At 42.9% G+C, this 24467-nt stretch overlaps 1 protein-coding gene across 1 annotated transcript in view; it reads right to left on the reverse strand.

Annotated features, from left to right (window-relative positions):
- Positions 1–272, reverse strand: part of LOC126456133 (uncharacterized) — a 52640-nt gene extending 52368 nt beyond the window's left edge. Inside the window, exon 1 of the mRNA XM_050091887.1 lies at positions 258–272. Within this exon, the coding sequence (XP_049947844.1) occupies positions 258–272 (15 nt within the window). The remainder of the gene's footprint in view (positions 1–257) is intronic.
- Between the last annotated feature and the right edge of the window lie 24195 nt (positions 273–24467).

The raw sequence follows: 24467 nt of genomic DNA on the forward strand, positions 1-24467 counted from the left end.
ACACATATTTATTTGGAATTTAGTCCTCATCTCACTAGGCTCAAATTTCAACCACATCTCATGGTAGGGGAGAGTCAGTTGTTACAACTTTTTCAACAATTTTTGCACTAGAAGGTTTTAGAGCTATTTCAAAGGGAAATACCTTATAGTGCAGTACCTTTATTATAGATTCACAGCATATTGTTTTCCTTATGTTCAGCTACCATGAATATCACTGACTTGACACTATTTCCTATCAGGCACATTGTAACATTTACCTTACAGCAGGTCATGTTGTTACAGAGGGTGGAGTAAGTTATTACACATAGTGCAAGTTACTATACTCCAGTTTCAATTACTTTCTGATAGCTCAGTGAGTCGTGTGGTAGGGGCCAGCCGCCATCCAACTGTAGCTCTTTCTTAAACTCCACATGCCCACTGTTGCTTCTTTGCAAACTACATGCAGCACCTTGTGATGTGTGGCTGGCTGCAAGCCATCAACACTACCCCCACCACTGCAATCTGCCACTCACAAAGTAATTTTATTGAGGGTCTAAATACACATAAAAAATCCTCCTTGCTCAGAACAAATAAAAAAATGTTTTGCATCACCTCAGTTCAGAGAGTTCCAGAACCTGTACTGAAAACTGAATAGAGATCAAGATAAACATCATTTCCGCCATTTTTATTGCTCATGAAAATCAACATTGCTTGTTGTACCACTATACAGCGAGATCTTCAGAGGTGGTGGTCTAGATCGCTGTACACAACAATACCTCTAATACCTAGTAGCACGCCCTCTTGCATTGATGCATACCTGAATTTGTTGTGGCACACTATCCACAAGTTCGTCAAGGCACTGTTAGTCCAGATTGTCTCACTCCTCAACGGCGATTCGGCGTAGTGCTCTACCTACGGAGCTACCGAAGCACGACTCACGCCCGGTACTCACAGCTTTACTTCTGCCAGCAGAGCACTTGCCCGCGAAAGGCAAAGGTCCCGAGTTCGAGTCTTGGTCGGGCACACAGTTTTAATCTGCCAGGAAGTTTCATATCAGAGCACACTCCGCTGCAGAGTGAAAACATCCCCCAGGCTGTGGCTAAGCCATGTCTCCGCAATATCCTTTCTTTCAGGAGTACTAGTTCTGTAAGGTTCGCAGGAGAGCTTCTGTAAAGTTTGGAAGGTAAGAGACGAGATACTGGCAGAAGTAAAGCTGTGAGTACCGGGCGTGAGTCGTGCTTCGGTAGCTCAATTGGTAGAGCACTTGCCCGCGAAAGGCAAAGGTCCCGAGTCTGAGTCTCTGACGGGCACACAGTTTTAATCTGCCAGGAAGTTTCAAGAACGGGTTTGTTTTAAATGTTCATATTATAGGTGAAAATTTTGAAAGATCGATGTAAGCTTATTCGAGCATGTTGGAAAGTAAATGGTATGTTAGATACTTAGCAGCGTTTCCACAACATAATCCTGTATTCAAGTCTTCCCCGTTCACAGCGTCACGCTCTATGTGTCCCATTCATGTCAAAGGGGAGTTTGCTGCGCGGAGTAGCCGCGCGCTCTGAGGCACCTTCTCGCGGTTTGGGCGGCTGCCCCCGTCGGAGGTTCGAGTCCTCCCTCGGGTATGGGTGCGTGTGTTGTCCTTAGTGTAAGTTAGTTTAAGTTATATTAAGTAGTGTGTGAGCCTGGGGACCGATGACCTCAGCAATTTGGTCCCATAGAACCTTATCACAAATTTCAAATTTTCAAAGGGTAGTTTCAGTTTCAAGGAAAGTAGCCTCGCTAGAAGAAAAGATTTTTGTGACCTGTGTAATCAGTAGCTAATTATTTGTTGTCCGTAGTGATATTTACAGTTTTAGCTGTAACTGTAAAGTATACCTAGAATAGATTTTTCAACTTTCCTTTAAAGTACGTTAATATAACTGAAATTCTATTTATGAATATTCAAGACAAAACAATGGTAACTTGGCTCATTTTTGCTAACGCGTATTACTTCTTACAGTAAGTTTACTGTATCTGATCATTAAGCCCGTTAGTATCAGTTTCTGTAGGAGCTGCAGCTGGGCTATTTCGGTCTGGAAGTAGGATTTGACGAAACATTTCACATTCTGGACAGTAATGTGCTTTGCCTGTGCTGTAAAGGTCTTGTAATTGAACTGGAGTTTCGGGAAAAGGCTGTGAAGAAATTGAGGATCGATAATTTTCACTGTCTCCAGCAGGCCAGTGTCCAAAAGGTGTAATATTATAGGGAGAGTTTGAGTGTGCTTGTTGTGTAGAGGGACTCCATTTACGACTTCCAACACCTTTTCTTCATTTGTACTTTGAATAGTCCTGAGATGCAGTGTCCAAAATTGCTGATCCCATCTGAGTGTCTCAGATAAAAGATCCGTTCACAAAATTTTACATAGCGTTCACTTGGTCGAAAAAAATTAAGTTTGGGTGAGTGGCAGGCGACACTTGTCAGGTCTGCTCGCTGGCGTCCTGGTGTGGTATCTCCCATGAGTCGCCATGTGTTCAGCTAGCAGGGCTGCCAGGCTGGCAGATGCTCGCAGCGGCAGGCCTTCTGGCAGATCTGTCTCACTCAGGTAGACATCAGGTGCTGCAGGCTCCTCTGAGTCCCATTCTTGGGTCTAGCGCCTCAGCCAACAGAGCCGCAGTGGCACCGCAGTGGCACCCCAGTATGGTAGGGCACCTACAGCTATCCAAGCCGTTCTTATGGACCGCCCTCACAACCATACTTCGACCATTACCTCATCTCCTACTATCCAAACTTAACAGAAGTTCTCATACAACCTGCGGGCCCAGCACTCCTGCAAGAAAGGAAACTGCAGACTTCAGTCAAAGAATAGGGGCTTAAAATCTTTCTATCTGGAGTAGGATGTGAGCTTTATGGAATTTCCTGGTAAATTAAAACTTTGCACCCAATAGCGACTCAAACTCGGAACGTTACTTTTGGCAGGCAGTGAGCATACTGGCTGAGCTATCTCTCCTAGGCTCCCTCTTGCCAGCGCATGTATCTGCCTCCTAGCTTCTCCGCTGCCAACAAAGTTTCAAAACAGCGCATGCTTCTCTGCAGTGTCAGAGGTTCCTTCTGGCATTGAATGTCTGCCAGGTGATAATGCCATAGCTAGGTATTGCTTAATCTTCACCTTCGGAAGACACTGCACAAACAAAAGATAATGTAACAACACCACTTTTTCAGAAGAAGTTAGTGTACTCCTACTGTTATTTACCTTTTCTCCATCAATAATCTAAAAGAATTTCATTTGTCGTTATTGGCGTCGACAGAAACTTACTCAAGAAGATCCAAGGGTCTAGAAATTTTATGTAAGTGACCAGTAATTTTAAATGTGAACTACTGTTTTGATTCCCTTGTCTGCAAAGAAAATGTGTGCCGTTGTGGGAACTGTAAGAGATAATGGGGAGGTTGCTGCTTTCAACTTTATGTTTTGCTTCGAATTGGCCTTGCAGTCCTTTCAATAGATGTTGGACCAGTTCCATTCTGTACCTGGATGAGGTGTATGGTGAGGAGGGAGAGAACAAAAATTTATAACGCTGTTTAGGCGCAGTTCGGTAAAGGTTCACATCCATATTGACTGTAGAACAGAACGAGATCAAACCTGCATTAAGATTTCGAAACAATTTCCCATAAAAAGCTACAACCAAAAAAATTCTGGTTGTATAGGGTGGTCAGAAACAGTCTTAAAAGCCTGTAAGGGTGTTGCAGAAGACATTGTGCCGAGAAATAATTGTTAAGAAAAAAGTTCGATACGTTACGTTTTTTCCGGATTATTGTACACTGAAGTTAGCCAACCAGGTCGTTGCACACAGAAATTCAAGCACCGTTCCAGAGACAGTGTTCTCCAGTTGGTTTCCTCGAACCGCAAAAACGTATCTTTTTCTCATCTAGCTTACATTGATCACTTTCAATAAAGGCACATTTTAATTAGTAATGAGCGTTGGGACAGGTGGTAACTCACGGGCCCACAGACGTCATGCATTAATGCATTACAGCGCGTGCAAACGCTTGAATTTTCGAGCGCAACGATCTGATTGATTACCTTCAGTGCTAAATGATCCGAAAACATCACAACGTGTAGAATTTTTTTTCCTTAAGAATTATTTCGAATCAAAACCACCCCTGCAACACCCTTACAAGCGTTTCAGTCTGTTTATGACTACCCTTTACAAGTTACATAGTCGTTGCTAAAGTCGGCAGTGTTAAACCTGCAGTGCAGTAGAGTCACAGACAACCACTGTTAGAAATTAGTGAGAATTCTGTGATGAATAAAAAGCCTGTACCCCTGATTCCAGGAGGGGTGCCTATGTTTGTCACCCATTCCCACGATTACGGTCTCTTATCAACTGCCTCGTATTCAGTATGTACTTACAAAGATTTCTTTTAGTCGTGGGATGTATCACTAATATAATATGGTGCTGGCAGCATTTTACGTGCACCAAACACAAATACAATAAAATAAAAATTTTACATAGTATCTAACAGCCGTGTCGAAATCATTATTAACATTGTCAACGGGAAATCGGACATAGCGGCTAAATATCTCGCAGTGGGAGCGTGAATAGACACCAGCTTTTTCTGGGCATAGCGCTAAGTTCACAAAAACCATCCCGTATCGTAATTATAAACGTCTTCTGAGTCAACGTCAGCACGCAACATGGCAGTTGCCTAATAGCTACAACGACCACCAGGTGCGTGGCGGCTGCGGCCTTGGGATGCAATTACGGCGGCTGCTAGCCGTGGGAAGGGAAGTCACGTAACTGTCGTCGCAGGAGGCGCTTGTCAACTGTCCGGCCCCCACGTGATGCACGCCCATTCACAGCCGTAGGCTGAGCGACGTCTCTGGAATTGAGGCCGGTGATGGCTGCGAGGAAGGCCACGTCAGCTGCGATGGAAAAAAAAACTGCCTGCAGGTAGCTAGAAGAAAGCACAAGTCACATCCGCCTACAAGAAGCAGAGGAGAAGTTATCCATAAAACTACCGTCAAATATCTTGTATCTTTTGAAGAGTCTTAGAACGTAGTCTGAGTTCAAACGTACTGATACTCGAACAGAACAACCTCCGACATGCTAACTAGCATGGATTCCTAGAACATTGGTCTTCCGAAACCCAACTTACACTTGTGACATTATGGATCAAAAGAGTCAGGCAGTTGCTGTATTTCTTCGAAAAGCCTGTAACTCGAGTAGCAAATGGCTAGGTTGAGCTCATTAAGAAATTATTTAATGATGAAACCCACCCACCCACAAAAATAAAATATGAAAAATTGATTCAGTAAAATTATATTTGAAAATTTAAACTCGAGGTGACCTCTGGATTTAAAATTTTCCCACAAAATGAACTCTAGATCGTGAAATTCGTTATTATTTTTAGTACTTCTCATCCTTTATATTTTATCTTAATATTACCGTCTTCAAAAAACTGAAAGTCCCAGTTAGTTATTATTTTATTAAACGTGTGTGGCAAAGTAATTTTAAATTTACTATCAAGGGCCATACAAATTTTCTCCCCGTATCTAGTTTTTAAATATTCACAGCCTGTAGTGTAATACAATTGATTTACTTCTAGCTCACTAATCTTTTGAAACAAATTAGAACTGCTTGCATTATTGAGCTGTTTCAGTAGAGTATCCATTTACATACAATAAAAAATTATAATATGAAAAATTTTCACTCAAAATTCTATGCTGAGCATCATATGTTAAATTGGAGACAATTGTAACTTTCAGAATTTTATCATTAAAAGTGGCTACTAATTTCATTGTAGTTTTCAGTGTGGCTAACACATTCGTTCTCCTAGACACATTTACAACAAAAATAGGACAATTTTAAATAAAATTGAGGGGATTGTCATTAGCCTCATCATTCATTTCAGTGATTCTCCTAAAACTGAGGAAATTATCAAATGCTTTCATATAATTAGTTGATGGATCAAGATTCCATAATTCTTGAGGAAAAATTCATTTCTTCCATTTTTCTGATAGATAATTTCTAATTTAATGTGATCAAATAAGGAAGAAATATTTAGCTGTTTATTTTTCGATTAGTTTGAAACACAAAAAAAAATAAAATAAGGTATATCAAATTCTGAAGAATTACAATAATTAGTAATACTTAGTACAAAATTTGTTTTTTCTTGTAATCTGGCTATTTCCACTGTTATTGACTCAAAGAAACAAAATGCAATTTTTAGATTTTTTAGTCATTCTTCTTCTAGTTCTAGTGAATATTCTGGTTCATATTCCATAGCAGAAACACGAATTTCCATACATTCTACTATAATTTTACCATCTTTTGGAAATGAAGTACATTTTCCACCAGATTTGTTTGGTGGATTTTTCAGAGATTATAAAGAGGTGATCTGGGAAGGAGATTTAAGAGTCATTTTAACTTTGGACTTTAACTTGGAATTCAAGTGTTGGAGATGCTATTTTTAGATAGGATCATAAAAACGTTGCTGGAATTGAAATAAAAGATACACTTCGTTTGGAAGTGTATTTTTTATTTAAATTCCAGCATAGTTTTTATCAGCTCATCTAAGAATAGCATCTGCAACACTTGAATTCTAAGTTAAAATTACTCTAAAATCTCCTTCCCAGGTCACTTCTTTATAAACTCTGGAGAAATCCACCAAACAAACCTAGTGGAAAAAGTACTTAATCTCTCTTACTTTTTATCTTACAATTTTTAACGAAATTTCCTTGCATGGTTAACTCATGAGCTATAGTTGAAGTTAATCTTGTAACGACAGATGGAATGAGTGGGTGTTCCATTCTACACAAAATATTGTTTCCTTTCTTTATAGTGATGACCTCGAACAACTTCACCACATAGTTAACTTTTGATTGTATTTTCCATCATATGACGAAAAATCAGTACCGTCAGTGCCAATAATACTAAAACTCTTGTACAACTAAGATCTAAAGAACATAAATGTAGCTTTCAACTTTGCAGGAATTGTAATCAGTCAGTGAAAATTGGAAATCAAAAATATTACAAGCAATTCAGATTGCAAAAAGGTGGTATTTATGAAAGCAAATTTGGTGGGGGTTTTATTGTTCAAGTTTGTCCAAATTATAATAAAGATGATTTTTATATCAATGGGGAATTCAAAGATTTTTGTGTTTATCAATGCTGGGAATGTGAAAAAATAGTTGCTGCTGAACAGTTTGAGTGTTGCGAAGATGGATTCCCTAAGAGAGATAATTGTATCTACACTGAAAGATACAAGTGTGAAGAGCAGCGAGTGGAGTGTCTGGGGAAGGCGGATCTGATTAGCTTTCCTCTACTTCTTATTACTATTTATTGCGTTCAGCTTGTTACAATTTGTTAAGTTCAACCAGCGGTAATTTTTCTTGTCTGTTGTCTGCTTAACGCCCCAGTTACCTGCCCCGGGGGTTAGTGTATGTAACGGCAACGTACGTTTCCTCGCCTTGCTGCTGCTGTCCGGTATGGCGTGTAGTTTGGACAGATTTCTTGATTGTAGGCCGGTTGGTGATTCTTCTACTCTGGTGGTAGTAGTTCCTTTCTCGTTCCGGGCGCTCTAAACACTGTTCTGGGAACGTAGTGCAGGCCGGCTTTGGCGTATTGTGTCATCGTTGCATTTGGTTTATCGGACGTCAGGTAGGACAGCAAGATATCATTAGTCATTCGTTAGACTGTCACTGGTCTGAATTACCATCTTGTGATATGAATGCAACTCTTTGCTGCCTATCTCATTGCTCGCGAAAGTGTTTGTTGACAGATCTTCTCAGAGGTCGATACCTGGAGCATCGTCAGTGGCCCCTTGGTTCTTGTAAGACCTGTGTGTTCTAAAAGGAGGTCTGATGGCCAGTAGTTCAGTGTAACGCTCTTTCAGCCCACGCCTACTGCGGGTATAATTTGCCTCAGTACCCTTTAAGGAACTTATGTACTGGTCCTTGTGTTTTGTTATTGCATTATTTATTACAATACCCTGTAATGCCTACATTAAATGTTATATATGTCTAGTTAATAGTTCTGGTCGCCTTCTGGAATAAATCCAGCAGAGTAGTGTTCAGTGGATGTTAAGGTTTGTGTTACATTGTTGCTGTTGTGGTCTTCAGTCCAGATACTGGTTTGATGCAGCTCTCCATGCTACTCTATCCTGTGCAAGCTTCTTCATCTCCCAGTACCTGCTGCAACCTACATCCTTCTGAATCTGTTTAGTATATTCATCTCCTGGTCTCCCTCTACGATTTTTACCCTCCACGCAGCCCTCCATTAGTAAATAGGTGATCCCATGATGCCTCAGAATATGTCCTACCAACCGATCCCTTCTTCTAGTCAAGTACTGCCACAAATTTCTCTTCTCTCCAATTCTATTCAATACCTCCTCATTAGTTATGTGATCTACCTATCTAATCTTCAGCATTCTTCTGTAGCATCACATTTCGAAAGCTTTTATTCTCTTCTTGTCTAAACTATTTAGCGTCCACGTTTCACTTCCGTACATAGCTACACTCGATAGAAATACTTTCAGAAACGACTTCCTGACACTTAAGTCTATACTCGATGTCAACAAATTTCTATTCTTCAGAAACGCTTCCCTTGCCTTTGCCACTCTACATTTGATACCCCCCTACTTCGACCATCATCAGTTATTTTGTTCCCCAAATAGCAAAACTCCTTTACTACTTTAAGCGTCTCATTTCCTAATCTAATTCCCGCAGCATCACCCGATTTAATTCGACTACATTCATTATCCTCGTTTTGCCTTTGTTGATGTTCATCTTATATCCTCCTTTCAAGACACCATCCATTCTGTTCAGCTGCTCTTCCAGGTCCTGTCCTGTCTCTGACAGAATTACAACGTCATCGGTGAATCTCAAAGTTTTTATTTCTTCTCCATGGATTTTAATTCCTAATCCGATTTTTTCTTTTGTTTGCTTTACTGCTTGCTCAATATACAGATTGAATAACATCGGGGATAGGCGACAAATCTGTCTCACTCCCTTCCCAACCACTGATTCCCTTTCATGCCCCTCGACTCTTATAACTGTCATCTTTTTCTGTTCAAATTGTAAATAGCATTGCGCTCCCTGATTTTAACCCTGTCACCTTCACAATTTGAAAGAGATTGTTCCAGTCAACATTGTCAAAAGCTTTTTCTGAGTCTACAAATGCTAGAAACGTAGGTTTGCCTTTCCTTAATCTATTTTCTAAGATAATTCTTAGAGTCAGTATTGCCTCACGTGTTCCAATATTTCTACGGAATCCAAACTGATCTTCCCCAAGGTCGGCTTCTACCAGTCTTTCCATTCGTCTCTAAAGATTCCCTTTCATGCCCCTCGACTCTTATAACTGCCATTTAGTATTTAGTATTTTGCAGCCGTGACTTATTAAGCTGATAGTTCGGTAATTTTCACATCTGTCAACACCTTCTTTGTTTGGGATTCGAATTATTATATTCTTCTTGAAGTCTGAGGGTATTTCACTTGTCTCAATAATCTTGGTCAGTGGATGGTAGATTTTTGTTAGGCCTGGCTCTCCCAAGGCCGTCAGTAGTTCTAATGGAATGTTGTCTACTCCTGGGGACTTGTTTCGAATTAGGTTTTTCAGTGTTGTGTCAAACTCTGCACGCAGTATCATATCTCATATTTCATCTTCATCTACATTCTTTTCAATTTCTATAATATTGTCCTCAGATGCATCTCCCTTGTATAGAACCTTCTGTTTTCCCTTCGTTGCTTAGAGCTTTGCAAGTGGTTCTTACTATCATCTTATTTCACACGTTTGGTGGTCAGTTGCTTGTTTTCTAATTTACCTTTGCTATTGTGTTTCCAGTTTTACAGCAGGTTTCTAAATTTTTTGTATTATTGGCGTTCCTGGCGTGATTGTGATTGTGGTCATTTGCCTTAAAATTCTAAGCCTGTCTCATTAATCTTGCTCACTCCCTTCCCAACCGTTGATTCCCTTTCATGCCCCTCGACTCTTAAAACTGCCATCTTTTTTCTATTCAAATTGTAAATAGCCTTTCGCTCCCTGTATTTTACCCCTGTCACCTTCACAATTTGAAAGAGAGTGTTCCAATGAACATTGTCAAAAGCTTTCTCTAAGACTACAAATGCTAGAAACGTAGGTTTGCCTTTCCTTAATCTATTTTCTAAGATAATTCTTAGGGTCAGTATTGCCTCACGTGTTCCAACATTTCTACGGAATCCAAAATGATCTTCCCCAAGGTCGGCTTCTACCAGTTTTTCCATTCGTCTGTAAAGAATACGCATTAGTATTTTGCAGCCATGGCTTATCAAACTGATAGTTCGGTAATTTTCACATCTGTCAACACCTTCTATCTTTGGGATTCGAATTATTATATTCTTCTTGAAGTCTGAGGGTATTTCACTTGTCTCATTAATCTTGCTGACTAGATGGTAGATTTTTGTTAGGCCTGGCTCTCCCAAGGCCATCATTAGTTCTAACGGAATGTTGTCTACTCCTGGGGACTTGTTTCGAATTAGGTCTTTCAGTGTTCTGTCAAACTCTTCACGCAGTATCATATCTCCTATTTCATCTTCATCTACATTCTCTTCCATTTCTATAATATTGTCCTCAGGTGCATCTCCCTTGTATAGACCATCTACATACTCCTTCCACCTTTCTGCTTTCCCTTCTTTGCTTAGAACTTTGCAAGTGGTTCTTACCATCATCTTATCTCACACGTTTGGTGATCAGTTGCTTGTTTTCTAATTTACCTTTGCTATTGTATTTCCTGTTCTGCAGCATGTTTCTAAATTTTTTGTATTATTGCCGTTCCTGGCGTGAATGTGATTGTGGTCATTTGCCTTAAAACCCTAATTTGGTATTTGTATTTACGCAGTAAGCCTTTAAAACCTTATTTACTACCATTTCTTATGTCTGATACCTTCTTCTGTGTTTGTGGCGACTTGCCTTTAATATTTCAGTACCTGTAATTTGAAGTTGCAGCGAGTTTTAAACAGTTCTTAATTTTTTTTACCATTCCTGGCGTGTAAGGCCTTCTTCCCAGATCATAGGTGCTTGCTTTTAAAACATTACCTGCTGTATCTATATTTTATGGTGATTTACTAAATTGTAACTCACTGAAAACACTATTATTTACACAGTTGTTTATTCCTTCATTAATAACGTGTGGTATTTTTATTTATTGTTCAGTCTGGAACCACTTGTTTAAAATAAATACGTCGAACCCGCGTGTCGCCACTATCAGTGATTGCAGACCGAGCGCCGCCACACGGCAGGTCCAGTCTAGAGAGACTCCCTAGCACTCGCCCCAGTTGGACAGCCGACTTTGCTAGCGATGGTTCACTGCCTACATACGGTCTCATTTGCAGAGACGACAGTTTAGCATAGCCTTCAGCTACGTCATTTGCTACGACCTAGCAAGGCGCCGTATTCAGTTACTATGTCTTCTGAACAGATAATATTGTGACTCATGTACCGTCAAGAGCGTCGTTCATCATTAATGGATTAAAGTTAAGTATCAAACTAATTCCGTCCGCTTTCTGAATTCTAATTCTTTGTCATGTTGCAGTCCTCACATCAGTATAGTCCTTCCCTCCTCACGCCAGCCTGCGTGAGCTAAAACGCGTGCATTTCGGCCTCCACTAGTAACACGGTGTTGGTCTTCTGCCAACACCAACAAAGTACTATCTTTAAAATGCCACACGAATATCCTGTCAGCTCTTGGTAAGATTTCAGAGTGATGCAAAGATTAGCTACTTGCTTCAAAGTACTTGCGCTTAAATGTGTGAAATCCACACCAGAACTAAAGGGAGATGAACATCTCCGTAGAATGGTCACAGAATTGTTTGAATCACGTGAGAAAGTCGTGGAAATGTTGAAAAGCTCGAATTAGCAGGACCTTCTAAATACACACAAATCATCCCACAAAAGCCTGACTACAAAGTTTCGAGAACTAGAATTAAATGAAGAGATCAGAGATATTAATCGGTGCCCAACATATCGCTTCCGTGGGAATTCTGAAATAAGATTAGGGAACTGCATCACAGAAAAAGGCATTTAAGCAGCCATTCTCCACGCGCTCTGTACGTGAGTGGTATAGTAAGATGCCCTAAAATGTTGTATCTTGATAACTACTCTTTGACATTCACTTCACACTGGTTTACTATAAACGGAGATGTAGATGCAGACAATATCAAAGTCGCTTTAGACGTATCACATTTCCAAAAACTTTCCAATTGTCGCTATAAAGCAGGGACGCACACAGATCTTTTTTTTTTTTTTTTTTACACAGCCAGTTCGGAATAAAAATTCTCACAACACGCTATTTCGGAAACTGCGCAGTTACGCAACAGTCTGTAAGTATTGTTTCTGTAAAATAAATTGTAATTTGTTACTAAAATGAATGTTTTTGAAACAAATTATGTTTACTTTTTTCCCCTTGTGCAAAGACAGTGAGAGGTTTGCAGCCCCGTAGTACATCCAAATCTATACACCTCTGCTGTAAATGTTTTTAAGACGAATGGACCAAGTGATTGGTGCAGTGGTTAGGTCAATGGACTCACATTCCCAAGGACGGTGGTTTAAATCCTCATCTGATAATCCTGTTTTAGTTTTCCTTAAATCGCTTAACGCACATCCCAGGACCGTTCATATGAAAAGGACTGATTTCCTTCCCCAGTCCGAGCTTATGCTGCATCTCTAAAGGCTCCGTCGTTAAAACCCTTATCTATTTATTTGTCTGCATCAGGTAGCTCAGAAGAATGTGTTAGAGTGATGAGACGGGTTGCGCCGTAACTACGCTTCACCTCACTCCCTTCAGCCCCGTGGCTGCATAGGGTCTGTGGCACTGGAAACATTTCTCTATTAACAGATTTCTTTTGGGCGCTACAGTCTGGAACCGGGCAACCGCTACGGTCGCAGGTTCGAATCCTGCCTCGGGCATGGATGTCTGTGATGTCCTTAGGTTAGTTAGGTTTAAGTAGTTCTAAGTTCCAGGGGACTGATGACCTCAGAAGTTAACTCCCATAGTGCTCAGAGCCATTTGAACCATTTGATTTCTTTTGTGTTGTCGTACTGCCTTTCGTTGTTCCCATTCAGTTAGTGTATGCATGAAAGGGCAGTGCAAATTGCACACTGATTGATGTGGTACGATGGGGCTTCAAGAATGAGTAGGCCAAGTCGCTTTCATTGAATGTGGTCCTGAACTTCGGTGGCACAAATACATGACACTACTTTTCAAAATAGTCAAGTCTCTCTACACAACGTCCGAACGTTCTACTAGTAGTTCAATTCCTCGACGATGGAATTCCGCCCCTCCGTCAAGGAGGTATTCCAGAGACGCTGTATGAGCGTCCCCCCCGCCCCTCCCCCACCTCCTCCCCCCCCCCCCCCCCCACCCACCAACCCGATGTTCCTTCAGCTTCCGAAAAGATTAACTGGATATTGTCGTTTGCGATCGATGTCGGTAGCCTTACTTGCCAGTCAGCATCGCCCACATCTGTGTGGCCTTGCTCAAATTGTTAACAACGTCCCAGTACGGCTGGGCGCGACACCGCCTTTCTTGAATATATCGCCAGAATTTTAAGGTGAATCCGTGTGTAATTTAGCCTTTTTGCTCCAAAAATCATGCTGCTCCGTATACATCAGCTTTGGAGTACATTTCCAGACGCTGCAGAATTTCACTACAGATGGAGTTACAAACGATCGATCTAATTTAGGCTCGCTCTGGGCACCTATGTCACTCATTCTCCCACAGCCAATAAGCGTTCAGTAGTGTTACGAGCGCTGTGCTGTGAATGTCGCACTCGGTGCGAGCATTACACGTTATCCCAGCGAATTATTTAGTGAATTTTCATTCCATTTATTATGATCTGATTTCGGTGGTAAGCCAGAATTCTACACAAGTTAGTGAGACATATAAATTTCGGGATATACGCTTATATCAAGTCGTGTACCGCAACTGTCGCTTGTAACCGGCAACAAGCGTTCGTTTCTCGAACTCCGAGAACCACCATCGTTTGTGGGTCGGACTACAGCACAAGTGATGCACCTACATCGTGCGTTCAGAAAGTTTGTTCGTGGCCTGTAAGCGACGTCAGCCCTGTAACTACGGTGGCACCTTGCGTTAATAACTGTTATAACATTCAGACTGTCAATTGTGATCTAGCAGAGTCAAGCAGTGGACATGTAGCTGTGGTGTGTTAACGTTCTTGTGTCACAAATCGCAATGGGGCAGCATCTTTAAATCAAGTGTTCAAGATATTCCTCAAAATGTTTTGAACACGGAAAGAACGTGTGAAAAGTTTGTCTTGCATGCAAATACGACACAGGGATGCCTGCCGCGACCTGATTCGAATGCAAGACCACCGGTGATTATCAATAAGAAACCTGCCGCCGTTGGATAAGCAGCTGCCAGCAGAAAGTCGTATACTCTTAGCTCACTTATTTGGTTCAAATGGTTCAAATGGCTCTGAGCAGTATGGGACTTCACATCTATGGTCATCAGTCCCCTAGAACTTAGAACTACTTAAACCTAATTAACCTAAGGACGTCACACAACACGCAGTCATCATCACTTATTTGCTACATAGTTTAATTCTTAATTTCTTTGCGTGTTTTTGTTACTTGCATTGTTTAATTCATAAATTTCGGGCGTATTATAGTATTTGAGAGTTGTAGCATCGCGTTTTAGTACCTGAACAGTGTAAATTCACGTAGTCGTCTGTCTTCTGTTTTTGTTTTGAACAGCCAGTGTCGGTTGGTCAAATGGCTCTGAGCACTATGGGACTTAACATCTGTGGTCATCAGTCCCCTAGAACTTAGAACTACTTAAACCTAACTAACCTAAGGACATCACACACATCCATGCCCGAGGCAGGATTCGAACCTGCGACCGTAGCAGTCGCGCCGGTTGGTCACAGCCAGTGTGTTCCCTGCCGCCGTTGGATAAGCAGCTGCCAGCAGAAAATCGTATACTCTTAGCTCATTTATTTGCTACATAGTTTAATTCTTAATTTCTTTGCGTGTTTTTGGTACTTGCAATGTTTAATTTATAAATTTCGGTCGTATTATAGTATTTGAGAGTTGTAGCATTGCGTTTTAGTACCTGGATAGTGTAAAATCGCGTAGTCTCCTTCCGCCGCCGAGCAGTGTGTCAGCAGTGCGCAAGTAGCAGCATTACTGCATTTACTAGGCAATCTTGTATTTTAATAACCGTTTAAATTTGTGTCGAATTGTTTGTGCTCTCTGTAGATTAGTTCAGACGTTCTTTGCACAACAGTTTTTAGCATGGATAGGGACTGCAACTGCTGTGTTCGGATGCAGGCTGAGTTGGCATCGCTTCGCTTCCAGCTTCAGGCAGTGTTGGCTTCGGTCACACAGCTTGAGGCTGTTGCCAATGGGCATCACTGTGGGGGTCCGGATGGGGGTTTATCGGGGACGGCCAGCTCGTCCCATGCACCCCCCGATCGGACTACGGCTGTGGCTGCGGCTGCCTGGGATACTGGCCACATTGAGGCTGATCCCTCACCTGTGGTAGAGTGGGAGGTCGTCTCGAGCTGTGACAGGGGGCGAAAGACATTCCGGAGGGCTGAACGGAAGGCCTCTCCAGTTTGTCTGACGAACCGGTTTCAGGCTCTGTCTCTGGATGATACTGATCTTCGGCCGGACATGGCTGCTTGTCCTGTTCCAGAGGTTGCGCCTCAGTCTGCAAGATCCGGGCGGTCGCAGAGGGTGGGCTTACTGGTAGTTGGGAGCTCCAACGTCAGGCGCGTATTGGGGCCCCTTAGGGATATGGCAGCAGGAGAGGGGAAGAAAACCAATGTGCACTCCGTGTGCATACTGGGGGGAGTCATTCCAGATGTGGGAAGGGTCCTTCCGGATGCCATGAAGGGTACAGGGTGCACCCATCTGCAGGTGGTCGCTCATGTCGGCACCAATGATGTGTGTCGCTATGGATCGGAGGAAATCCTCTCTGGCTTCCGGCGGCTATCTGATTTGGTGAAGACTGCCAGTCTCGCTAGCAGGATGAAAGCAGAGCTCACCATCTGCAGCATCGTCGACAGGACTGACTGCGGACCTTTGGTACAGAGCCGAGTGGAGGGTCTGAATCAGAGGTTGAGACGGTTCTGCGACCATGTGGGCTGCAGATTCCTCGACTTGCGCCATAGGGTGGAGGGGTTTCGGGTTCCGCTGGATAGGTCAGGAGTCCACTACACGAAGCAAGCGGCTACACGGGTAACAGGGGTTGTGTGGCGTGGACTGGGCGGTTTTTTAGGTTAGATGGTCTCGGGCAAGTACAGAAAGGGCAACAGCCTCAAAGGGTGCGGGGCAAAGTCAGGACATGCGGGGACCAAGCAGCAATCGGTATTGTAATTGTAAACTGTCGAAGCTGCATTGGTAAAGTACCGGAACTTCAAGCGCTGATAGAAAGCACCGAAGCTGAAATCGTTACAGGTACAGAAAGCTGGCTGAAGCCAGAGATAAATTCTGCCGAAATTTTTACAAAGGCACAGACGGTGTTTAGAAAGGATAGATTACATGTAACCGGTGGTGACGTGTTTGTCGCTATTAGTAGTAGTTTATCCTGTAGTGAAGTAGAAGTGGATAGTTCCTGTGAATTATTATGGGTGGAGGTTACACTCAACAACCTAGCTAGGTTAATAATTGGCTCCTTTTACCGACCTCCTGACTGAGCAGCATTAGTGGCAGAACAACTGAGAGAAAATTTGGAATACATTTCACATAAATTTTCTCAGCATGTTAAAGTCTTAGGTGGAGATTTCATTTTACCAGATATAGACTGGGACGCTCAGATGTTTAGGACGGGTGGTAGGGACAGAGCATCGAGTGACATTATACTGAGTGCACTATCCGAAAATTACCTCGAGCAGTTAAACAGAGAATCGACTTGTGGAGATAACATCTTGGACCTACTGATAACCAACAGACCCGAACATTTCGACTCTGTAAGTGCAGAACAGGGAATCAGTGATCATAAGGCCGTTGCAGCATACGTGAATATGGAAGTTAATAGGAATATATAAAAAAGGAGAAAGGTTTATCTGTTTAGCAAGAGTAATAGAAGGCAGATTTCAGACTACCTAACAAATCTAAACGAAAATTTCTGTTCCGACACTGACAATGTTGAGTGTTTATGGAAAAAGTTCAAGGTAATCGTAAAATGCGTTTTAGACAGGTACGTGCCGAGTAAAACTGTGAGGGACGGGAAAAACCCACCGTGGTTCAACAACAAAGTTAGGAAACTACTGCGAAAGCAAAGAGAGCTTCACTCGAAGTTTAAACGCAGCCGAAACCTCTCAGACAAACAGAAGCTAAACGATGTCAAAGCTAGCGTAAGGAGGGCTATGCAAGAAGCGTTAAGTGAATTCGAAAGTAAAATTCTATGTACCGACTTGACAGAAAATCCTAGGAAGTTCTGGTCTTACGTTAAATCAGTAAGTGGCTCGAAACAGCATATCCAGACACTCCGGGATGATGATGGCACTGAAACAGAGGATGAAACGCGTAAAGCTGAAATACTAAACAGCTTTTTCCAAAGCTGTTTCACAGAGGAAGACCGCACTGCAAATGGTTCAAATGGCTCTGAGCACTATGGGACTTAACATCTGTGGTCATCAGTCCCCTAGAGCTTAGAACTACTTAAACCTAACTAACCTAAGGAAACTAACGTTTCATTTGTGTGAAAACTTTCTCCCGAGACGTAGATTAGTGACTTAAATTGCAGCCTGGTTCACGTCGAAGTACAGTATGTTTCACTCGACTTCCCTGCTGATGATCTGCTGAAACAATGTTCACAGGTTCAAAATGGTTCTGAGCACTATGGGACTCAACATCTCAGGTCATAAGTCCCCTAGATCTTAGAAGTACTTAAACCTAACTAACCTAAGGACATCACACACACCCATGCCCGAGGCAGGATTCGAACCTGCGACCGTAGCAGTCCCGCGGTTCCGGACTGCAGCGCCAGAACCGCTAGATCACCGCGGCCGGCTGTTCACAGGTAGGTGCAGGTCCGTCGTAAATGGACGGAAAGAACCGCGCCGGCGTGCATCGGTGCCCGGAAACACTAAAGCCGTAGTATTTTGTATCCGCGGTCGAGAGAAAGATTTTGATGAACTGAACAGTGAACGTTAGTGAAAGAATTTAGTGAACCGGCACTAGCAGAAGTTTGAACGGATCCCGTTTCGAGTTGGCGGAGTTGCAAAAAAGAAGATGATACGCAACGGCTGCAGTAGCAACGGGAGGGCAGCGAAGCAGCAGACGGCATGTTGGCGGTGGCGGCGAGCAGTACAACGGGGCAGCGCGGCCAGCCTACACGACGAGCGGGGTCCCGGAAACTGTTACGGTAGCCGCAGGGGATAGGACTCGCAGTTTCAACACGCCGAGGCTGCAGCGTTGGACAAAAGATAAGTCAGCTATGTTACATCTTTTGTGTGTGTGTGTACTGAAAGACTGAGAAACATGGCAAGTGATAAAGATTTTGTGAATACGGTGAAGGAGGAAGAACTTTCATTCAGTGTGAGTGCTTCACACACTAGCACACCTGAACAGAGAGGAGGAGTAGATTTTAAAATAAAAGGGGATGTTTTGATGATATTTCTATGTTATTTACGGACAGTGGAATTGATTCTGCTTCAAATATGTCTGTTAAAGTAACTAGTGGGGATAATACTAATTCAAAAAGTGACATTAAGCATGAACTCAGCAATGATCAGGTGCGTGATGGTAGTGTTGGGAATGTTACTGAATCAAATGTATCAAATGTGGATACCAAATTTGGTATAGTGCTGGTGGAACAAGTTAAACAAGAAACAGTGATGCCAAAAATGGAACTAGGAAGTATGCAGGAAATATTTGCCGCTTTAATGGGCTCTATACAAGGACAAACTGAAAAACTTAATAGTAAACTCGAAAAACTTAATAGTGGTTTTAATGAAAAACTTGAAAACCAGACAGCTGTTTTAAAAGAAATGTGGGAAAATGAATTGAAGTTATCAGAAAATAAAGTAGATGACAAAATTTCTCGAGTTGAGAATAATTGCAAAAGGTCTGTTAGCGTTGTCAAAGATGAATTAACAGAGGCTTTGTATAGAGTTGCTATTGGAAACAAACAAAGAGTAGATGAAATTAAAGAGGGTATACAAAAAGTACAGGTTAAAATAGCGGCTGTAGTATCTGTATGGGAAACTGATCACAAAGTGTAAGCCAGTAAAATCAGTTCTGAATCTGACAAATGTGTGAATGAAGTAAAAACTGTGTCATAACGAGCGGATGAGTCTCATAAAAATGTTCTTCAGCTAACTAACCAAGTAGAAGAGGTGGAAAGTAGGTTGGATGAGTATGACAGTAGACTATGCCAAGTTGAAACTAACCTTAAACATGGAATTAACAGTAGTAAAGTTCATTAGACATTTGGAGAGGGTTGAGAAGTTATTGCATGAGGAGGAACATGCAAATCGTAATGTCGGACCACCAAATGATGCAGGATCGCGACGCAATGTAAACATTAACAGAATTGGCGCGTACTGTGGAAATGGCAGGAACAGAGGTGCCAGGAGGTGGCGCTATCCTGCAAATGATAGGCGAAGTAATGGGGAACAGGTGCACGGTTATCGATCATATTCTCCAGTGCGAGAGAATGATGTTGCGCAAAGGCAGCAGCAGCAGTAAACGTAAGAAAGGATACCGCCGCCGCCGCACACGGTGAGTTCGTGGAGTGTGGAGCAGTAATGCACCATCATATAACGCAGTGCTGAGGTAGCACAGACAGTTTCAGTGTCGTCAAACAAGTCTGAATGACGAATAACGAAGTGGTAGACCGTCTCTCTGTGACTAATTTGGAATCGCAAGTGAAGATATTTGGATGTGTCACATCAGAGTCGATCGTGGGAAAAGTGAAAGTCAGTCATTTGTAACAGTTATCAACATCTTGCATGACGTCACCGCCCGCAGGATTCCGTGACTGCTCAACGCCGATTCCGAAAGCCCACCAAACTGAGACAGCAGCAGTAGCACTGCAGCTGTGTGAGGCCAATACCAATAACTTCCTAACCAACATGGATAGGTGCTGCTTGCTTCACTATGAGCCCTAGACAGAGGAACAAAGCAAGCATTGGACATATGTGGATGCACCACCACGGAAGGAGTCGAAGGTCATACCACTACCGGATAATGTGATGGAGAGTCTTTCTTGGGACTTCCGTGGCCAGGAGCACACTTTCACGGGAGTTTACTATGGAAAACCTGGAATGAAGACACTGTTGTGGGCAGGCATTTACAGAACAACTACGACGTAATAATCGAGACAGAAAGTTTCCTGGGCAGCCAGAAAGCTGACTTCTACAATGAAGATCCACACCTAGTTACCTACAGTTGGGAAAAATGAAACACAATGAAGAGTAAATACAGGGTATAACAGTTATAAATGCAGATGTTCGTGACTGAGGGACAGTATACTGAATAACATGACATCAGTATTTACTTCATTTGCAAACTAATAACTGTTAGTAGTAGTATGTTTTTAGGTTGGCTAGTACATCCAAGTATATGTGGGAAGAGAAGTCATTCATTAATGCTTATTTTCTCCTGCCTAGCAGGTCAGGCGGTAAAGTGTGCAAAGCGGACGCAAAACGATAAGCCTATACTGACAGGTGTAGTCGACTTAGTGGAGCAGTTGTTAAACGCATGCAGAAAACATCAGGTCACAAAGTTTGTGATGTGTTTGTGGGAAGACTGTTAATGATAGAGAAAAAAACAACCAACATACTGATGCGTGTACGTATTAAGGTACCACATATAAAAATATCTGCGCTTATACGCCTTACTCGCTGTATGTTGAGAGGGACTATGTACAGTAGTTCCCAATCTACATTCCTGGAAATGGAAAAAAGAACACATTGACACCGGTGTGTCAGACCCACCATACTTGCTCCGGACACTGCGAGAGGGCTGTACAAGCAATGATCACACGCACGGCACAGCGGACACACCAGGAACCGCGGTGTGGGCCGTCGCATGGCGCTAGCTGCGCAGCATTTGTGCACCGCCGCCGTCAGTGTCAGCCAGTTTGCCGTGGCATACGGAGCTCCATCGCAGTCTTTAACACTGGTAGCATGCCGCGACAGCGTGGACGTGAACCGTATGTGCAGTTGACAGACTTTGAGCGAGGGCGTATAGTGGGCATGCGGGAGGCCGGGTGGACGTACCGCCGAATTGCTCAACACGTGGGGCGTGAGGTCTCCACAGTACATCGATGTTGTCGCCAGTGGTCGGCGGAAGGTGCACGTGCCCGTCGCCATGGGACCGAACCGCAGCGACGCACGGATGCACGCCAAGACCGTAGGATCCTACGCAGTGCCGTAGGGGACCGCACCGCCACTTCCCAGCAAATTAGGGACACTGTTGCTCCTGGGGTATCGGCGAGGACCATTCGCAACCGTCTCCATGAAGCTGGGCTACGGTCCTGCACACCGTTAGGCCGTCTTCCGCTCACGCCCCAACATCGTGCAGCCCACCTCCAGTGGTGTCGCGACAGGCGTGAATGGAGGGACGAATGGAGACGTGTCGTCTTCAGCGATGAGAGTCGCTTCTGCCTTGGTGCCAATGATGGTCGTATGCGTGTTTGGCGCCTTGCAGGTGAGCGCCACAATCAGGACTGCATACGACCGAGGCACACAGGGCCAACACCCGGCATCATGGTGTGGGGAGCGATCTCCTACACTGGCCGTACACCACTGGTGATCGTCTAGGGGACACTGAATAGTGCACGGTACATCCAAACCGTCATCGAACCCATCGTTCTACCATTCCTAGACCGGCAAGGGAACTTGCTGTTCCAACAGGACAATGCACGTCCGCATGTATCCCGTGCCACCCAACGTGCTCTAGAAGGTGTAAGTCAACTACCCTGGCCAGCAAGATCTCCGGATCTGTCCCCCATTGAGCATGTTTGGGACTGGATGAAGCGTCGTCTCACGCGGTCTGCACGTCCAGCACGAACGCTGGTCCAACTGAGGCGCCAGGTGGAAATGGCATGGCAAGCCGTTCCACAGGACTACATCCAGCATCTCTACGATCGTCTCCATGGGAGAATAGCAGCCTGCATTGCTGCGAAAGGTGGATATACACTGTACTAGTGCCGACATTGTGCATGCTCTGTTGCCTGTGTCTATGTGCCTGTGGTTCTGTCAGTGTGATCATGTGATGTATCTGACCCCAGGAATGTGTCAATAAAGTTTCCCCTTCCTGGGACAATGAATTCACGGTGTCCTTATTTTAATTTCCAGAAGTGTATATCAGACCAATAAGCCCGAGTGCAATTAGCTAATACTCCCTCCTCTCACCTGGTGCCCCCACCATCACCAACATTACTGCCAAAGTAAACTTTAGAATGAAACGATTGGTAAGACCTATTTCTAATAAGCTTTCTTGTATTTGCTCCTTTGTTCTCAGTCAGTGTTCATAATATGATATGCTAAAAACACATTTTTATTTCATTCTTATCATAGACAAAATTCGACTTCCAATTATTTAAATATCTGCAGCATGTTTGTTTTTTTTTCTATGTTTTCTAGTTCCATAGTTTGGGTGCAAGAATAAATGATACAATAATCCCCATGCATCGCGAGGCTTACCTACAATTGTTTCATAGAAACGAAAGCTACACAGTTCGCCCCCCTCTCCCCCAGCGACAAATGATTCACCCACACCCTGTTCTCCCATGAAACATAAACAAAGTTTAAATGTTGGACTACATCGTTTGTAAATCAATTACTTACCAACTGTCTGAAATTAGACCTCAAGCTGCCAATGCTTTGTGTCTAACCACTGTCAATAATAATAATAATAACAGTAATTTGTAACGAGTTATAGTAGCCACTATGTAGTTGATGTAATGTTATAGTGTCAATTAGTTTGTTTATCTGTTTCAGAGTGAGCCGGCCTGTGTGGCCGATCGGTTTTAGGCGCTTCAGTCTGGAACCGCGCGACCGCTACGGTCGCAGGTTCGAATCCTGCCTCTGGCATGGATGTGTGTGATGTCCTTAGGTTAGTTAGGCTTAAGTAGTTCTAAGTTCTAGGGGACTGATGACCTCAGAAGTTAAGTCCCATAGTGCTCAGAGCCATATGAACCATTTTGTTTCATAGTGAGAATTGATGTAATTTATGGTCCACTTCAGTAAGTACATAGAACATGGAGGAGAAATTTTAGTGAGATATTTCCCATTTGTTCCATATATGTCTCACTTTTACTGCATAGGTGCGAAATACAAAACAAAGTATATGTGTAGTGGGTGGACTATATGAAGAAGATGTTGATCATACGTTTCACAAGCGTAACTTTCAATACGTCCTGCCCTGCTGTCATTCGAAAAAAAGTAACTGGTATTTTTTTAACTCCGCCTTATGCAAAACACAATATATTTCTTTTCGGCTTACGCAAACGTATTTTGACACCTATGTGTCGTTTTCTGTCTGTAAAATTCATTTGTATAAAATATAGTACGAATTTCATGCTCATTTATCTGTTGTAGGCATCTTGTCTGTTTTGTTTCGACTTCTCACCCAGAGGTTGCATTTCCAGTGGAAAAGTATTTCTAATGTCCTGCTTTTCTGTCTTCTTTTTATAGTTTTGACAGCTTGTCACCTGCAGAGTAATGATGAAGAAATCTGTTTGTTATTTAAATACTTTATCGTTGGTAAAGTTTATGAACAGGTTTTGCTGTAATTAAACTTTCGTTATTCGAGCCAGTGTAGAGTGTAAGCTATGTATCGTACGAACACCCATTTTCATAGGAATTATGTCCAGATTGTGCAAGTAGGCTTTGTGTTGTTTTTAGTGTTAGTGCCATCAGTTGTCGTCAGATGCCGGTACTGGTACTTAGAGTTGAAACACAAGAATCAGTGTGCAGTAAGACTGCAGACATGGAAAATGGGTCAGGACAAGGTGAGCAGGGCTTCACTCGTGAAGTTGTTTTGTCAAAACAACAGCAATAGTGCTGCTGCTCTCTGCGCATATTGAGTCATTAAAGGAACACGGAGAGGTCCCTTTCTGCACTGGGATATAAGAATATGATTCGGAAGTTCGAATTAACATGATTTGGGAATTGCTCCTGGGAGACGCCGACAACCCCGTTGCACCACAAATTATTGAAGTATTTACTGCTGTTATGCCAAGAATACTGGACGCAATGTGCGATCCTCAAGCAGTGCATGAGCTGTGTCACGACAGCAGAACATTCCATCGTCCACCATTGTTTCGGGCAGCGGTAGAGCAATCTCTAGTACGGTTCCAGGCCGTCGCGGATGCAGATGATCGTCACATTCAGCAACGTTTGTAAACTTGAACGTAATCATGGTACGTAATTAATAACTGTTACCTCTAATGTGGAAGCTAAAATATTTTTCTTTCAATGTTTTATTCGTTATTCCTCTTCCGCATGTCCTAACAAATGTTTCCACCACGTTTCATTGACGCTACGATTACTCGTTCTTCA

Source organism: Schistocerca serialis, chromosome 2, assembly GCF_023864345.2.
Source record: "Schistocerca serialis cubense isolate TAMUIC-IGC-003099 chromosome 2, iqSchSeri2.2, whole genome shotgun sequence".
Taxonomy (NCBI): Eukaryota; Metazoa; Arthropoda; class Insecta; order Orthoptera; family Acrididae; genus Schistocerca; species Schistocerca serialis.